The sequence below is a fragment of the Opisthocomus hoazin genome, chromosome Z (assembly GCF_030867145.1).
Source record: "Opisthocomus hoazin isolate bOpiHoa1 chromosome Z, bOpiHoa1.hap1, whole genome shotgun sequence".
Lineage (NCBI taxonomy): Eukaryota > Metazoa > Chordata > Aves > Opisthocomiformes > Opisthocomidae > Opisthocomus > Opisthocomus hoazin.
Genome location: NC_134454.1, coordinates 35,693,455 through 35,710,583, shown reverse-complemented (window position 1 = coordinate 35,710,583; position 17,129 = coordinate 35,693,455). Strand labels below are relative to the sequence as shown.

The 17,129-nt window shown below is 40.3% G+C and overlaps 2 protein-coding genes across 3 annotated transcripts in view; one reads left to right on the top strand and one right to left on the bottom strand.

Annotated features, from left to right (window-relative positions):
* The window catches only part of IFT74 (intraflagellar transport 74), a 43,388-nt gene extending 26,439 nt beyond the window's left edge, over positions 1 to 16,949 (bottom strand). For both annotated transcript variants that reach the window (XM_075410904.1, XM_075410905.1), the window contains exons 1-8: positions 16,885 to 16,949; positions 16,228 to 16,368; positions 13,572 to 13,707; positions 12,445 to 12,493; positions 11,479 to 11,577; positions 11,253 to 11,313; positions 10,744 to 10,803; positions 9,649 to 9,710 (exon numbers count right to left, since the gene is read on the bottom strand). In XM_075410904.1, the coding sequence (XP_075267019.1) occupies positions 9,649 to 9,710; positions 10,744 to 10,803; positions 11,253 to 11,313; positions 11,479 to 11,577; positions 12,445 to 12,493; positions 13,572 to 13,707; positions 16,228 to 16,344 (584 nt within the window). In that variant the 5' untranslated portion in view covers positions 16,345 to 16,368; positions 16,885 to 16,949. The remainder of the gene's footprint in view (positions 1 to 9,648; positions 9,711 to 10,743; positions 10,804 to 11,252; positions 11,314 to 11,478; positions 11,578 to 12,444; positions 12,494 to 13,571; positions 13,708 to 16,227; positions 16,369 to 16,884) is intronic.
* On the top strand, positions 2,876 to 8,304 carry LRRC19 (leucine rich repeat containing 19). Its single transcript, XM_075447172.1, has 5 exons — positions 2,876 to 2,902; positions 5,487 to 5,579; positions 5,781 to 6,291; positions 6,485 to 6,694; positions 7,979 to 8,304. The coding sequence occupies exons 1-5, from the start codon at positions 2,876 to 2,878 to the stop codon at positions 8,302 to 8,304; spliced, it is 1,167 nt and encodes a 388-aa protein (XP_075303287.1).
* Positions 16,950 to 17,129: the final 180 nt, after the last annotated feature.

Below are 17,129 nucleotides of genomic sequence, written 5' to 3'. Positions count from 1 at the left end.
TCTTAGGGAGCATGGAGCTTCTTAACCATGCAAGAACTAAGAAATTAGCCACTTCTGACATTCTTGATTTATGACTTCAATCTCATTTGGAAGTCAATGGGATGCAACCATAAAAACTTCTCTACCACTGCAGATATAGTGAGCTACAAGCAAATGTATTAGCAGATTCAAGGAAGGCATAAAGAGTTGTTCTTACTATTTCGTGTAGTGTTTAGTAATTTCTATGATATTCGTGAAAGCTAGAGAATCAATCTGAGAACACAGATAAAGGAAATTAATAAAAAATCCTAAGAGCCTGAAAAGTATACCTTCTTTCCATTTACAGTTCATGAAATATTGTTTAAATTGTTTGCTTGTATTCCAGAATGACTTCTGCTATTGAGAATGACAAAATTAGCTGGATACCCTCCTTCGGGTTTTATTTTTCTTCTGGTTTTCATTAACTCTTCCCGAGTTGCAAGATGCCAGAAAATTTAAATTATGTAACTGACACTATCAGATTAATGATTGCAGCCAAGAATGCCCTCAGGCTTATAAGATGATGCAAAACTGTGGAACTACACAAGTGCAATCTCAGGGTAAGGGAATAATGAAAATTTCATAGAAACAGAGTAGACCTCATGTTGGAATGGACTTCTGAAGGTCACTAGTCCAGTCCCACCACTCAAAGCACGCTCAGCTGAGTGGGCTGTCAGTGTTGTGTTCAGGCAGGTTTTGAGCATCTTGAAGGATGGAGACCCCACAACCTGTCTGGGCAATGTTTTGATGTTTGGCCACTCTTACAGTGAAAAGAGTTTTTTTCTTACATTTGTGGCCATTGTCTCTTGTCCTGCCCTTGGGCATCACTGACAAGAGACCAGCTTCATCTTCTTTACTCCTGCCCATCAGGTATTTACTTTTATAAGATACCCACTAAGCCCTCTCTTCTAGAGATTAAACAATTCCAGCTCCCTCAGGCTTTCCTCATAGTATACACCACTTCCAAGTAATTCTCAAAAGAGATCAAAAACTGTAACCAGTCTTCCACCTGGCTTCAAGATCGATCTATAGTCTCCAGGAATCTGAGGATGTTAAATAGAAGCTCTGTCAGGTTAACAACCCATGCTGCAAAGATGCTTTGGAGCCTGATGATGAAGAAACAAATCAAAGTGACGTTCTCCCGCTTTCTGCGACAAATTTGGAGTACACTGGGACTTCCCAAGAAATACTGGATAGTTGCAACATGACATTAAATGGAACACCCTCTTGAGAGGTTTGTTCAGACCCCATCCAAAGAATGAGGGCCTCACTGTAAGTACACCAGTTTATGAATGGATAATTATGTTATGCTTGGTACTGGAAAGGAGTAATTTTTTAAGTGAAGCACATTCTTAAGCTATGAAAGTAATTTGATTTAAAACCCTGGCAGGCACAGAACTGGAAGCTGTCAGAGAGCTTTCATGTTACTTTATTGCAGGCTCCTCATCACACAATCTGGGCCTATGAAAGCTGATGCAAAGTCTCAGCAGTGACAGTTTCTCTCAAATCAAGCCCAACTGAAGACACAACAGAATGAAAACAGAGAAATTTCAATAAAGCATTCAAGAAAATGTTCATGTTGCTGGTTTCCAGAATAAATCTCCACACTAGATGTAATTCACCTGGAGAGAGTTAGTACTGATCATATGGACCTTGTGTTTAAGCACAAACAGGGTTCCTTCTCCTCAACGTCACTGGGGATCTCACAAAATAGAGGGGGAGAGAATACCACTTGCTACATTTCTTCTGTTTCAAACCACCATGTGGAAGCAGCTGCCACTGTTGTGAGCAGTGGTGTCTCCAAGCTCTACTGGATTTTTCTCTTCTATGCCTGAAACTGCAAATACGCACGGCAGAGTGAGGAAAGAAAGCCTACTTTTCCAGCCCCACTGATGTCAAGTGTGTGGGGACAATACAAACATCCGCAATGGCTGTCACAGGAAGACAATTCATTACCACAAGTAATCTGAAGGCTATTGATGAAGCCGAATCAAAGATGAGACTTGAAAAAGTTGTAGAATGTTCTGAGATACTAAGCAAAAATTCAAAGTGGCAATAACATCGAAGAGGGATAGTGAAGTAAAATGGTTTCTACAGGCATATATTTGAGAGGAAAGGAGAATAAGAGGAGACCGAAGCATTTTGTAGTTTGATGCTGTGTATGGACAGAATAAGGCTTAGAGAACAAGCACCAATGCAAGAAAAAATGTATTGGACATTGTGTTTGTGTATCAATATAATCCCTTTTTCAACTTGCATATAGACATGCTCTCAAATCAGACCGAGTATCATTTGTTTTCAGAATTTCTTCCTGAAATATAGCCTATATAACTGGTGCCTTTAAATGCTTGTAATTCTGTGTAAATGAGCTTTATATATCACACCCTGCAGCTCCTCTGATGCTGATGTTTCCAAACCACAAGAATTTAACACAGATTTAACTAACTACTGAAGATTTTTACTTTTGTATGCAAATGTCTTGAAATTCTCTTCATTTCATGATGGATCACACAAAAAATGCCAGTCTTTTTCCATCTCCAGCATTTCTTTAATTGATTATAACCCAACTTGCTTGTAAACTCCCAGTGGCATTTTAACTCAGTGCTTCCTATGCGATCTGGAACTTGACACTTGAGCATAGTACTATTAGACTCTCCTATTGGCTGCAGGTCCAATTAAATCCAAGATGATTATAAGAAGTTGCTCAACCTAGTCAATCTTTTGCTAAAGATTTTCTAGGTTTATTATTTTTTTACACCACCTGCTTATTCATCAGGTACAAAGGTTGAAGAAAAACAAAGTGCTGTTGCATCGGATCCTTTCTTGTCCGTGCACTGAAAAATCTACACGTGTATATATGCTGCCTCAAAGAAGCAACAGAAAGGTAAGACACTTGGCACATCTTTTTCAAAACGTAGGTAAAGATTTATTAGTATAACTTTGTTGCTAGACTGGAAACAAATACATCCTGAGATACATCAAAAGTTCACGAATTACTACGAACCTTGTACATGCCAAATCATTAAGTCACACTTAATGGGGGACAGCCTGTTCCCCTGTGGGAACAGCCCATTTTTTCTCTGAAAAGCAGACTACTTGATTATATACTACACTATATTATACCTGGTTATATGCTACAACTCCATTACCTCCCCAAATCTGCCTTTTTCTTTACAAATGCATGAAAAACAATAGCAATCACTTTACCACTAAATGATAAAACCTCCAAAAGTTCACTGAGGAAAACTTTTTAAGAAAACATTTATTACAAGGAAATGTCAAGATATTACCAGTGTATTGCCAGGCTCAGTTTCTTTCCAAAGACATTACTTTAAACAGGAATTCCTAAAGTCTGGTGCTAGTAAAAAGCTAAACTGGAATTAAAATTACAGATGCTTTCCTGTTCTTGTACTGATTATATGGGTTCTCACACACAAAATGCAGGAAATCGAATTTGTTAGAAAATCTCTAACTTTTCAGTAGAAACTACTGGCTGTGACTTAGAAATATGTACAGTAATTTTTTAGACAGGAAAAGGATTTCTCAAGTCAATGGCAATCCCTTCATTCAGACATATTAACTTTTTGCTGGAAGTTTTGAAAAACTTCTAAATTAACTTTCATTTTCAACTGACTGCTATTGGTTAATTTACAGACTAACTTTTAAAATAATATTTTATTGTATTTTTACCATTCTATTAAAGACAGTATTGTTCTTGAAATCTGCAAACTACAGTAATACTATTCATCTGTGTTTCTAGATTGCTTGGTTAAGGTCTGCTCTGCTTCTGAACATATTGGAAGCGGTATCTTTAAGGTCCAAGTATGCCACAAGATCCAACTCTTAACACAGTCTACATTGGAAGTTCTCAAACCGCATCAAGCTTTCACTAGCAATACGCAAACTAGCTCCAAGAAGTATGCAGGCCACCAGTATGATCACTGATGAGAACAATACCTAACATGAACGTAACACAACAGTGGCTGCTGCTGCTACTACCCCTCCTCCCTGTCACTGATACTGTCTCACAAAAAGGTTTATGAACTCCTTTGATATTTAACGTACATTTCCAACAGCAGCAGAAACACACAGTGGAACAAGAGCAGCGTAAGTGGCATTTATCTTCCTCTTCATTCCAAGAAGTTAGTAAGTTTCCAGGCTGATTCAGTGAGGTGAATGAGGTCAGTCCTCAGACACACAAATGTATACAGGCAATCTACAACACCTGACCAACTTGTTCTGTGACCTCATCTACTCCATACTGATCAGCAAAAGCCTCCGGGCACTCTTTTTAAGGATTGGTGGAGTTTTTAAAATCTGACTAGCTGCCTGTATTTAGCATTGGTCATGCAGCTGAGATTCTGTATGTAATTTTCCCCCCTCTTCTCTGTTAAAATCAGCGAATACTCTCTACAGTTCAAGATACAATAGGCACTTTAAATAAGTATCTTACACCTTATCTTTTGGGTCTTTTTTAATCTGGAAGATAGAAATCTGGGAAGGGGATATTGGGATTCACTTAGTCTGCTATCTTTTCTCTTCAAGTGCTTAAGAAAAGGTGTAAAAATGAAAGGATAATCTACCTTTTACATAACCTTTCAAGTCCAGCATAAACAGGGACTGATTTAACATCTTGACAGAGATGGTTCAACAGTCCTGCTCAAAAGGAGTAGATCTTGTAAATAACATCAATGGAGGTGGAGGAGTGACACTTCTGAGAGACACTGACGTCACAGTGTCTGTTTGTCAGAAAAGCTTTCATGACTCTCAAAAAATAAGGTTCAAATCTGTACAAAAACTTCAGCATAAGAGACTGAACGATGTTTACTTAGTTCCAAAGATGAGAGCAACAACTACACCTTCATAATACAGAGGTCCACGTTTATGTCATATGATACATGGTATATTATGGATAATAAAAAGATTAGAAGAGCAATCTACTAATTAAAATTTCATAAAAAATGCTTAATAACTTACATAAGAACAATAAGAGAAATCTGACTGGATAAACTAACAATCCATCTAGCACAGTATTCTGCCTCTGTCAGTGGCAACAAGAGAAATTATTTAGGGACAGCATGCAAGCCTGAATGATTTCTGCAGTTTACTATCATAGTCCTCCAGCACCCACAATTGCTTTACAAGGGACATTAATGAGCACATGCCTGCCTATTCATTTTATCCATTTATGAAGCTGTTGTCTACTAACTTGTCTAATCAACGCCTTTTCTATTTGCTGGTACAGTCCACTCACTGGATATTAGGTTTGGCTCAATTAAGTGAAAGCTGAATGCACTAATTCTGATAACCTATGTTTTTCCTCTTGATTTTATATTTCATAGTATTTACATAGAACAAAATTTATTAAATTATCATTGAAATAACTACATCTATTAATTTGCTAAACTACCACTACAGAAGACACTGGTATTCTGGTCTTGGTATACAAAAGTGTTGTTTTTTACTAGGCTCTAAATATGAAACTGTCTTGGCTTGTGATCTGGGCTGGAACACTGCTTTTGAATCCAGTCACTGCTGACTGCAACATTACTTTTCAAACGGTAAGTTTTATATGTACATAAATTGCTCTTATTTTTGAAAGATACACTAGAAGCTAAAGGTATTTTAAAAACTACCTTATAAACATAAAATCCCTGAAGAAGCAAGCACATAGAGACAAATAATGAGACACCACTGAGACACTTTCATCACTGGATTTCCCTACAGTATTTAATGGTTGCCATTCTCTTTTTTTTCAACAGGTCACATGTGAGGAGTGTGGAAAGAACCTCTCTAATATCCCCACTAGCCTTTTCCAAAACGTTACTAAATTAAGCCTCAGGAATAATAAAATCACTTTAAAAGATAGTGACAAAGAGATTCTTCGAAGTTTTCTTAACCTCACTGAACTTTATCTGAACGAAAACATGATTACTGTACTGTATAATAACAGCTTCTGTAATCTGACAAAACTCGTAATTCTGGATATCAGCAACAATCATATTAGCACAGTTCACAAAGCAGCATTTGCAGGATTAAATCAACTGTCAGTGTTGAATCTATCCTATAACATGATTACTCAACTAGATTCAGATGTATTTACCTCTCTGAAAAGTCTGACAGTTTTAAATCTACAGTACAACCTTCTGAACTCTTTTCACATAAACTCATCTTTTAAACTGGTTAAAATTATTTTAGCTGGAAACCCATGGAACTGCTCCTGTAACCTCCTGGATTTACAGATATGGCTAACTGCCTCCAGTGTCACAATGGGTAAGTTTTCGTAAGAGCAGCACTTCATACTTGTTTACATTCAACAGCCTTGTCTTGTTTTTTCCTGATGTGGATAATATCCAGCATCAACTTCTCTGTATTTTTCAGTAATGCATTAGTCTTCCACAAAAATTTTTTGGAGTGCCAATTAATTAACAGTATGTCATAGCCTTTCCACTGCTCACATTCACAGAAAATGAAAGCAACACCAAGTGCACATTCCCAAACACCAAGGAAAACTTCTCCATCAAGACGGCAGCTATTCAACCAGCTGACTGCAAAACTGAAAAAGCTTCTTTAGAAAACACTCTAACTTCCTCTCCTGCCATTAAACTTAAAAGTAATGCCTTAGTAACAGCTCTGACTCCAAACAATATCACAGGAAACAACAGAACGCATGCAGGTAATTCACTGATGTTTTGCTTTCCTGCTTACAAGCTGTTGGATTTGCCATTCCACGGTATCATAGTGTTCTGTATTCCCAGTACACTGTAATTCTTCTTAAGACCCAGCGCTATGGAAAGAGCGTATTTCCAGGTTTTGGTAGACCATACAAAGATTATAGTGAATCTGAAGTTCTACTGAGAAAGTGTTCAAAACTGATAAGCCACACCTAAATTCTCCAATGATACTACAAACTGATGATGAAATTTCAAAGGCCTGAAATTCAGAAAATTGTCCAGATCTCTGCCTAACAGAACTAGGGAAGCATCTTTAAAAAAATTCAATTACTTCTTCCAAAATAACTGCTTTTTCAACGTAGCCATCTTCCTTAAAATGTGAAGGAGTGAGCCTATTAATTTCATTCCTGCCCTCAACTGTGTTCAGTGTAAAGCACATGGAGGTAACCATCCCACAGTCTTTGAAAATTTCAGTGACAGACTCCTTACTTTACTTCATTGTTTGATGTTAATTCCATCATAACTCTGTAATATTCTACCTTTTATGTTGGTAAAGTCAATTTGTGGTTTTTTTACATGCAAATTGATGATTTTCTCCACTCTTCTATACTGAAATGCTTAACTTCTTGCTTCTGGCTAAAGCAGAAGAAATATCCCTCTCCAGATACATACACAAATTGTAAGCCACCACTGCCACTCATTTCTTTTGCTGTAGCAGCTATAATCTATTTTAGGACAGTCGCCAGTGCAGAAAACAAGCTTCTAAATAAAGACTACTGGCAAGTAGAGGCCATTGAAATTTTTATTATGAAAGAAATACAATTGAAAGGACATGCCAACAAAAAATGTAGTATTTTAGGGTGCAGACATCATCACCATACAGAAATTTAAGCCTGGGAAATGGAATCTGAAGTCAATTACTGATTTTTTTTTTCCCCCAAAGTACAGTCTTGGAATTCAAATTTTGAAAAAATGATTATTTTACCTTTTATGTGTTCCCAGAACTTCAACTGACTTTGAAACTATTATTTTTTATAAATATGCATGGTTAATTTATAATGCTAGAAAATATGAGATGCACATGCATTTTTGGTCTGAGGGATGATACGGACTCCCTAACAACAAAGCAATAACATTATATTAAAGATCTGAAGACACTCAGTAATTCCCCTATCCATGTGTATTATGTGAGTTCTCAATTTAACTATGGAAAAATTCATATGAGAGTTCTTGCTAGTTATTCTTCATGCACGTGATTCTTCTTTATTTTTTTTTCTGTTTTAAAGAGTTACCACCTCCTGGCAAAAGTTGGACCTTCCTAGCGGGTGTCCTAGGGTTTGTACTAAGCACTACGCTCCTGATTTTTACTGCTATAAAATGCCCAACGTGGTATCACTATTTGATCAGCTACAGTCACCGTCGTCTGGAAGAAAATGACTCAGAGATGTTTGAACAGGAGTTCTCAGCTGACATGAGTTCTTTTCCTACAGTATCGGGTAAAAACAACGAAGATCCCATAGTAATATTTGAGAAAATTCATGCCTGTGTGCCTGGGGAAGATGGATTTATTGAGGATAAATACATAGATTCTTATGTAACTGAGGAGGGTTAATGTCTTAAACACTGGATGATGAACTGACTTTTCAGAACTGTAATACACTTGTACCTCCATACTACCCTACTTATGTACAATACAAAATGAAGCTAAGCAGTCCATCTCCTTTCATCTTGTCATATCCACAACAAGGCATTGCTGCATGAATCATGAAGCTAAAAACTGTGGTGATGTGCAGGCAGTTGTGTCACAATAAATCTTTCAGAACAACCAAAAAATACTCATAATGCACCTTCTGTAAAACCCTATTTGGCTGCCTATGGCAGGAGGCAGAGCTTACTGTATATTGCTTAACATGAATGAGTCTTTACGAAGTAGCTTGTGAAGTTGGCACAATCACTAATGGTTTAATTGTGAAGACGTCCAGAAAGGAAAAATTATTTATCTCAAAATGTTGAAGCAGACCACAGCCAGACTGGGGACTGAACCCAAATCAATGGTGTCACAGCTCAGTAGTCTACTAGGCAAAACTAACATAACTAGAGAACAGAGCATTCGGGGTTTTTCTTTACCCAAATTAGCAGAGTAAGAAAGCCCAACTGCACCATTCCCTTGGAAGTGTCTACATACAGTATAACGATAAATTATTACTACTGCCTTTATGCCTTAGTTGGCTACTGAGCCAAGTGTTTTCAATTCATATTTTTTGAACGCTTGGAAATGCATTCAGGGGTAGAATAGACACATTTGTGAGCTGTTCAAAACCACAGCATTATTGAAAAGTGATTTATTATTAAATCGTAAATTATTTTTTGAAAGTGCTTATTTTTACATAAACTCTCATAGTTGAGACTGCTCTTACTAGCAACAAGCAGGGTCATAACTCTTTCTCCTGCACATCTCCTGTCCCTAAATTAAACATCTCGGAAACCCACCCTCTCAGCCTACCACTACATAAGTCATAGTCATGGCTTACAAATTCTCACTGCAAGCATCTCACTGCTCGCATCTTCCCCTCCACATACTCTTACCTTACCAGACAGGAATCTCAGTTCCTAGTTCCCACTTCTGCTTGCTTTCTCCAGTCTGCTACTCCACAACAAAACCTCCAAAAGCCAAGACCTCGACAGTAGGTTGCCAAAAGACAGGAGTCTCCACTGCTACCTAAATCCTCCTGGATTACATGGTAAGGATCTCCACAGCAGTTACTCTTCACAAGAGTGTAAACCTGGGAACTCCGGCTGCAGCCTGGCACTGGTACATCATCTTGTAATTGCTCAGGTATCACTTGTGGCATACATCGCACTGTTAAAGAACTTCTGAAGTAGATAACACCTTGCTTTTGCCACGTTCAGTTATGATTTTAACAGCTTTGGAGAAGCATACACTTCATGTACTTACGCTTGTCTTTCTGTGAAAATTTTATCCACACTCTGAGCATCTTGGTCATTCTGAACCTTTAACTTAAAAAAAAAAAAAAATTTTGATATAATGTATACTAATAATGATATAGATTTTATACACAAATTAAAAGTTTCTTTAAATGAGCAAGCAGCTTAGAATCCAGTAGAGGAAGGAGCAGCACAGAGCACCTGCTCCAGAGGTTTTTCGCAGCAGATACTGAAGAAAGACCTTCTGAAATTGCAGTCTTCCAGTGGAAACCAAAATAAGAAGGGATCTCTATGCTTCAAAAAGAAATGCAATGAAGTTTGTAACAAATCAATTCACTTACTGCTACTGTGGGATCTATTCCTGGAACACCTACTAAAACACTGTTTAAGCCTACAAACAGAATGAAAATGTAACACTTGCAAAGCATTCTTCTTTTTATGACACAGACATCGAGACACTATTTTTCAGTCAAATGCAGGACAAAAAAAAAAAAAAAAATTGTTTTGACCAACAAATACTCAGGTGGTTTTTCAAGCTCCCAAAATAACCTTTTCTTAAACTAGTTTTGTTTGCTTATGGACAAAGTCATCGTAAGAAACAGAACATGCTTAACGCCACTCACGCCTTAATACTTCGAAGAACACTCTAGCTGTGTTAGAAAAGAAAGAAAGAAAGTAAAGAACAAAGCCCATTGATTTTGTTGTTGGCCATGTCAGATGACCTGGAGACATTTAAAAGGCAGACAACAAAAGAAAACTAAATTTCCAGAAGACCAGGCAGCTTTACAAGGCAGTGCAGTCTAGTGAATTTGCCTTTTGTAAGACTAATGTCCTATGCTTCCATTTTAACACTCATAATTTTGGCTGGGATAACAGCCCTCTCAAATCTAGAACACCGAAAATATCACAGGGCTGTTAACGCAACACTTCCGATGATGGTCTCACTATAAACACGTTGCCAATATTATGGTTAATTTAACTAGAAAAAATGGCTAAGTTCTAAATTTGTGCTATGTTTTTTTACGTATGTCATACATTCGAAGCACTAGGAATGTAACACACACCATTTCACTGTTCAAAACATGGCAAATATCCTAATTCCTACCATATTGTAATCTCGAATCACTTCTGCCATATCCGTATTGGTATTAAGTATGTCCACAACCTGAAACGAGACAGAATTACAACCTGTTACTGCTCTACCTTTTTTTAATTACACACAAAAAAAATCAGACAAATAGGTAGCAACTCACAAAGCGCTCATGAAAACACAGCAATTTCTGTTATTGCAAATGGAAAAAACATGATTTGGGAATCTTAATAGATTACATGCAGTTTTCGGAAGCAACCATCATTATATGCAGCTGCACAAAGCTCACAAATGTTCTTAAATCTGTATGAAACTGCTTCTCCTAATGTACAGTATACTTCTTTCTTTCATGTTTTCCTTAGTTTCCATCTTTTCCCTTTCCAACAACTGAATAAAAGGCAGTCTTAACCAGTATATTTTTAGAGAGAAATGTCAATCAAAAAGATGCTGAAGTAAAGCAAAAACAGTACAAAGTAAATAAGAGAAGGGACAGCATTCAGTATCAAAAGCTAACAGCAGCATACCATGTTGTAGTCTGCTAGCTGACCTTGAAATTCTTTGATTTCACCAGCTAAAGCCTCTGCCCTAAATACAAAAGAAAAAGCCAAACTTAAGATGGGAAGATTTGTGTATGTAAAAATAAAATAATGAAAAAAGAATTATTTAATGGTTCCTTGAAGACTGCACAATACTTGAGAACAGTCTTGTGACTGAGAAAGTCAGCACTGCATTAGCTGCAACACATCTCACCTTTTTTCATATGACAAATAGACAGATTTTTCTTGCTTGTACACTTCTACTTCTTCCTGCAGCTTGTTAATTTCTGTTGTGAGCTCATTTGTTTTGCTTCTGCAAAAAATAAACAAAAAAGAATCATTAACATTTGAATCTGCAACTAAAACACAGGTAGAACAGAAACTGTATTTTACTACAAGAGCTGTGGAATCCTTATCTCTTTCTCACACAGCACCACGTTTCAAATCAGTACTTCAAAGAACAGCTGGGTAAGTAAGCAAAAAAGCAGACTGGCTCTATCAGATAAAATCAGAAGCAGTTGTTAGAAAACCTGGATATGAAGTGTTTTAATTAACTTTTTCTCCCTGGAATATGTAATGTTTTAATTACCTTTTTGTCCCTGCTGATGAAACATTCTCTAATGGACAGGAAAAACAATCATAGAATCATTTCACAGAACGTGGATATCACCCATACTTAAAATGACATCTTTTAGGACTGATTATTCGATACTGCAATACGATTAACTGACAAGGTAGCGTATGCAATACAGTTTCCACAAGGCCTTGCCTTTGCCAGTGTTAGCTCAATGTATAATCCAAGTAAACCACCTGAAACGCACACTAAAAAGTGTTTAGTTTGTGACGCTGCTTCTTAGAAATGGAGCTATCAGACCTATCAAGCATTACAGGTGGAAGCTCAAAATTACTGATCCTCCTTTTACGAACGTTGTGGGATTGCCTTTAACTTTGCAAACATAATAACAAAATTTCAAAAGAATCTACTTGTACCTGAACATAAGCATAAAATTCCTTTCCTCCTACAAACTATATGCAAAGTGACCTTAACTCTTATAGCAGGACCAATATCATTGTAAGTGAACACCACTTACCCCATGCTATTGTTAGGCACAAACAAATTCATTTCACAAAGGGAACAGAGCATTAAACCTCCTGCAGTTTGAATATTGTTAAGACATACCTCAGCAGTCCAAGGTAATATGTCTTATCCATTATCTGTCTCTGAGGCCCTGACAAAGGAGAACAATATGACATTTTGTTAGAAAACAACTAATTTTGAAGTACTGTAAATTATGAAAACAATTTGCAGAATTTGGAGGCAGATAACTGCCATCTTCTCAGTGTCCGTCAACAGACTTTGTAGTCAGTTAAACTCAGTATTATACAAGTAGGCACAGGGTTAATGAGAGGCCAAGATGTTGACAAGAGCAGTTAATACAGGAGTGTCTAATCAGGAACTACTGCCCTTGGGAACAAAGTGTATCTTGAAGAAATATGTAAGCTAATTAAGATGATTTTGAACAATTTGGAACTAACAGCATAAGAATGATGACGAGTGCCCTTAAATGGACCATCCTCCTTATAACACTAAAAATTGCACCCCTTGAGTTGGAGACCCCAGACCAAGCAGAGACCCTCATTTACTGAGCATGCATAGCAAATTCCAGGAGTACTATATCTTTAAACCAAACTAAGAAGAGAACTAACCAACTACACTTAGGAGGGTATAGCTAACAGGTGGAACTAACATTTTTAACTGCATAAATATGCGATGTGACCATAACCAGGTATGCTAGCCTTGTGGAGTTACCACTTAGCACCCATCTCTGCGAAGCCATGAAATAAACTGGTATCTTGGTTATGTGTGCGTAGTGGGTGTTGCACACCGGGTAATGAACTCCGTTTGCGAGACAACAATTTTACCTCATTGAAACAAACAAAGGGAGAAATTAATTTTAGACTGTTATGAAGAAAATCATTACTTTTCCAGCTATATGAATAGTTACAATGTAACAAAGCATTTTAATTATTCTGCAGTGACGGAAGAAGACATAATTTATCTTCTATTCTTTTGAATGTTTTTTTAAATACAGCTCAGCCAGAGAAAAGCCTCTGTCTTCTCTGACTGCCAAGAGCAAAGAAAATAAAAGAGGGATGTCTTCATCTTCCTTTCCTTTCTCCTAGTCCTATTTATCGTAGCTATTCACTCTGCAACTTCTACAGTGACGATAAGCTTTCCTTTTAAAACCTAAATATTTCTTTAAAACATTTTCAGACCCCTTGATAGCTATTTTCAGTAAAAAATACCTTTCATTGCAGTTTTCATTCCACTTAATCCCTGCTGAGTCACTGGACGATCTGTAACTTTAATCTGAGATGATAAGACTCCTCCTGTAGTTGAAGAACCACCACGAGAACCAGGTCTTGATGTACTAGGAGGCATCTGTAAAAAAACCAAACCACAAACATCACAACTTTGAATTTACTATCCTTATGCAATTGCCAAAGCAATTAAAAACTTATCTTAGTATCTCTACCGTTCCTGTAAGAATCTTTTAGTGTTTACATCTCTTCAGGTAAACAAAGCTTCAGTCCAGTGTCTGCTGCAGAAGGGTAAGAGACTACCTCTGAGCCGCTGTTCATAGCTCCCTCTGCAGAATCACAGAATCACAGAATGGTAGGGGTTGGAAGGGACCTCTGTGGGTCATCTAGTCCAACCCCCCTGCCGAAGCAGGGTCACCTACAGTGGGCTGCACAGGACCTTGTCCAGGCGGCTCTTGAATATCTCCAGAAAAGGAGACTCCACAACCTCCCTGGGCAGCCTGTTCCAGTGCTCCACCACCCTCAGAGGGAAGAAGTTCTTCCTCATGTTCAGACGGAACTTCCTGTGCCTCAGTTTGTGCCCATTGCCCCTTGTCCTGTCACTGGGCACCACTGAAAAGAGCTTGGCCCCATCCTCCTGACACCCACCCTGAAGATATTTGTAGGCATTTATAAGGTCCCCTCGCAGCCTTCTCTTCTTCAGGCTGAACAAGCCCAGTTCCCTCAACCTCTCCTCGTAGGGGAGATGCTCCAGTCCCCTCACCATCCTTGTAGCCCTCCGCTGGACTCTCTCCAGTAGCTCTTCATCTTTCTTGAACTGGGGAGCCCAGAACTGGACAGAGTACTCTAGACGGGGCCTCACCAGGGCAGTGTAGAGGGGAAGGAGAACCTCCCTCGTCCTGCTGGCCACACTCTTCTTGATGCACCCCAGGATCATATTGGCCTTCTTGGCAGCCAGGGCACACTGCTGGCTCATGGTTAACCTGTCGTCCACCAGGACACTCAGGTCCCTCTCCGCAGAGCTGCTCTCCAGCAGGTCCACCCCAAGCCTGTACTGGTGCATGAGGTTGTTCCTCCCCAGGTGCAGGACCCTGCACTTGCCTTTGTTGAACCTCATCAGGTTCCTCTCTGCCCAGCTTTCCAGCCTATCCAGGTCACGCTGAATGGCAGCACGGCCTTCTGGTGTATCTACCACACCTCCCAGTTTGGTGTCGTCAGCAAACTTGCTGAGGGTACATTCTAACTCTTCATCCAGGTCGTTGATGAAGAAGTTAAACAAGACTGGGCCCAGTACTGACCCCTGGGGGACTCCACTTGTCACCAGCCTCCAACTAGACTCAGCGCCGCTGATGACAACCCTCTGAGTTCTGCCATTCAGCCAGTTCTCTATCCACTTCACCAACCACTCATCCAGCCCACACTTCCTCAGCTTCCCTACAAGGATATCATGGGAGACTGTGTCGAAAGCCTTGCTGAAGTCAAGGTAGACAACATCCACGGCTCTCCCTTCGTCTACCCAGCCAGTCACGTCATCGTAGAAAGCTATCAGATTGGTCAGGCATGATTTCCCCTTGGTGAATCCATGCTGACTACTCCTGATAACCTTCTTTTCTTCCACTTGCTTGTTGATGGCCTCCAGGATAAGCTGCTCCATCACCTTTCCCTGGATGGAGGTGAGGCTGACCGGCCTGTAGTTCCCTGGGTCCTCCTTCTTGCCCTTTTTGAAGATTGGAGTGACATTGGCCTTTCTCCAGTCCTCGGGCACCTCTCCTGTCCTCCAGGACCTCTCAAAGATGATGGAGAGTGGCTCAGCAATGACATCCACCAGCTCCCTCAGCATTCGTGGGTGCATTCCATCGGGGCCCATGGATTTGTGGACATCCAGATCACTTAAGCGATCCCTCACACAGTCCTCCTCGACCAAGGGAAAGTCATCCTCTTTGTAGGCTTCTTCTCTTACCTCCGAGGCCTGGGATTCCTGAGGGCCAGTCTTAGCACTGAAGACTGAAGCAAAGAAGGCATTCAGTAGCTCTGCCTTCTCCGCATCCTCTGTTACCAGGACACCCGCCTCATTCAGCAGCCGCCCCACGTTGTCCCTAGCCTTCCTTTTGCTGCTGATGTAGTTGAAGAAGCCCTTCTTGTTGTTTTTGACATCCCTTGCCAGCTTCAATTCCAGGTGAGCCTTGGCCTTCCTCGTCACATCCCTGCATGCTCTCACCACGTTTCTGTTCTCTTCCCAAGTGGCCTGTCCCTCTTTCCACATTCCATGGACCTTTCTCTTCTGCCTGATCTCCGCTAGAAGCTCCTTGTTTAACCATGCAGGTCTCCTGCCTCCTTTGCTAAATTTCTTTCTCAGGGGGATGCATTGCTCCTGTGCATGGAAGAAGTGTTGTTTAAAAAGCGACCAAGAGTGTTGTTTAAAGAGCAACATTCATGCTATTAAGGTCTCCCAGGTGAACTCTTGATGGAAGACCTCCTTGACCCCTTTCAGTCAAAATTAGAAAATAAAACTCTCTATAAAATAAAAATCTTAAAATTCTTCCTAAGAAACTACACTCCCAGTCATGGTACTAAAAAAATTACAAGACAATGGATAAAAACCTAAAGCTATCGATGTTAGTGTTCGATATTTTTAGCATACCCCTGTTCCTATTCTGGATGCTGACGGAGTCCTTGCTGAAGAGGCAGGCCTTACAGTCAACCCCATTCCTGTTCTTGAAGAAGGGCGAGCTATCGGAGGTCTGTGACTACTGGCCATATTTGTTCTCTTTTGAACTTCTCCCTGGAAAGAAGGATAGCAGTAGTTCTTTAATTTGCACAATGTCTTTAAAAACTACAGGAAACCAACTCGTTAAAGATTAATTCTCCCTCCTATTAGAAGTTTAGTTCTCTTTAGAAATCCACAAAGCACTTCCTTACAGGAAAGTCACGGTACAAGGCAGAAACAGCGCTCAGCAAGGACCACAGCAGGTCCATCAGTAAGGCGAGACAGCAGCCCCTCCTCGGTGCTCAATCAGTCCTCAGTTTATACTGCTAAACACATAAACTCCCGCTAATTCTCGTGGCTTTTGTCCTTTCAGCGTCTGCCCTCAGAATTCAGGCCTCTCACGAAACAACCTGGAAGCAAACAGCTGCCGCAAACACCCGCCCGGGGTATCCGCACACGCAGCCCGCCAGGCACCGTCGCAAGCCCAGACCGGCTCGTCCCACCGGCGCTCCCGCCCAGCCTCAGCACGCAGCGGGCAGCCCTCGGCCGCTGCAGCCCTTCCCCCCACCGGACCCGCCGGCGGCCATTCACCTTCGCAGGCGACGCAGCCGATACCGCAGCAACGGTCCCGCCTGCCGCGAGACACGGAACTCTCGCGACGCCCTCCGGGGGCTCGCAAGCCCGCCGAGCCGGGAGGAGACTACAGCTCCCAGCGTGCCCCGCGACGGCGGAGTGACGGCTCCGCCCCGCTCTGCGGCGCGGTGCATGCCGGGACTTGGAGTCCCGCGGCCCTCCCTCCCCCGGCCCCGCCTGCGCTCCGTGTGACAGCTCTTCCG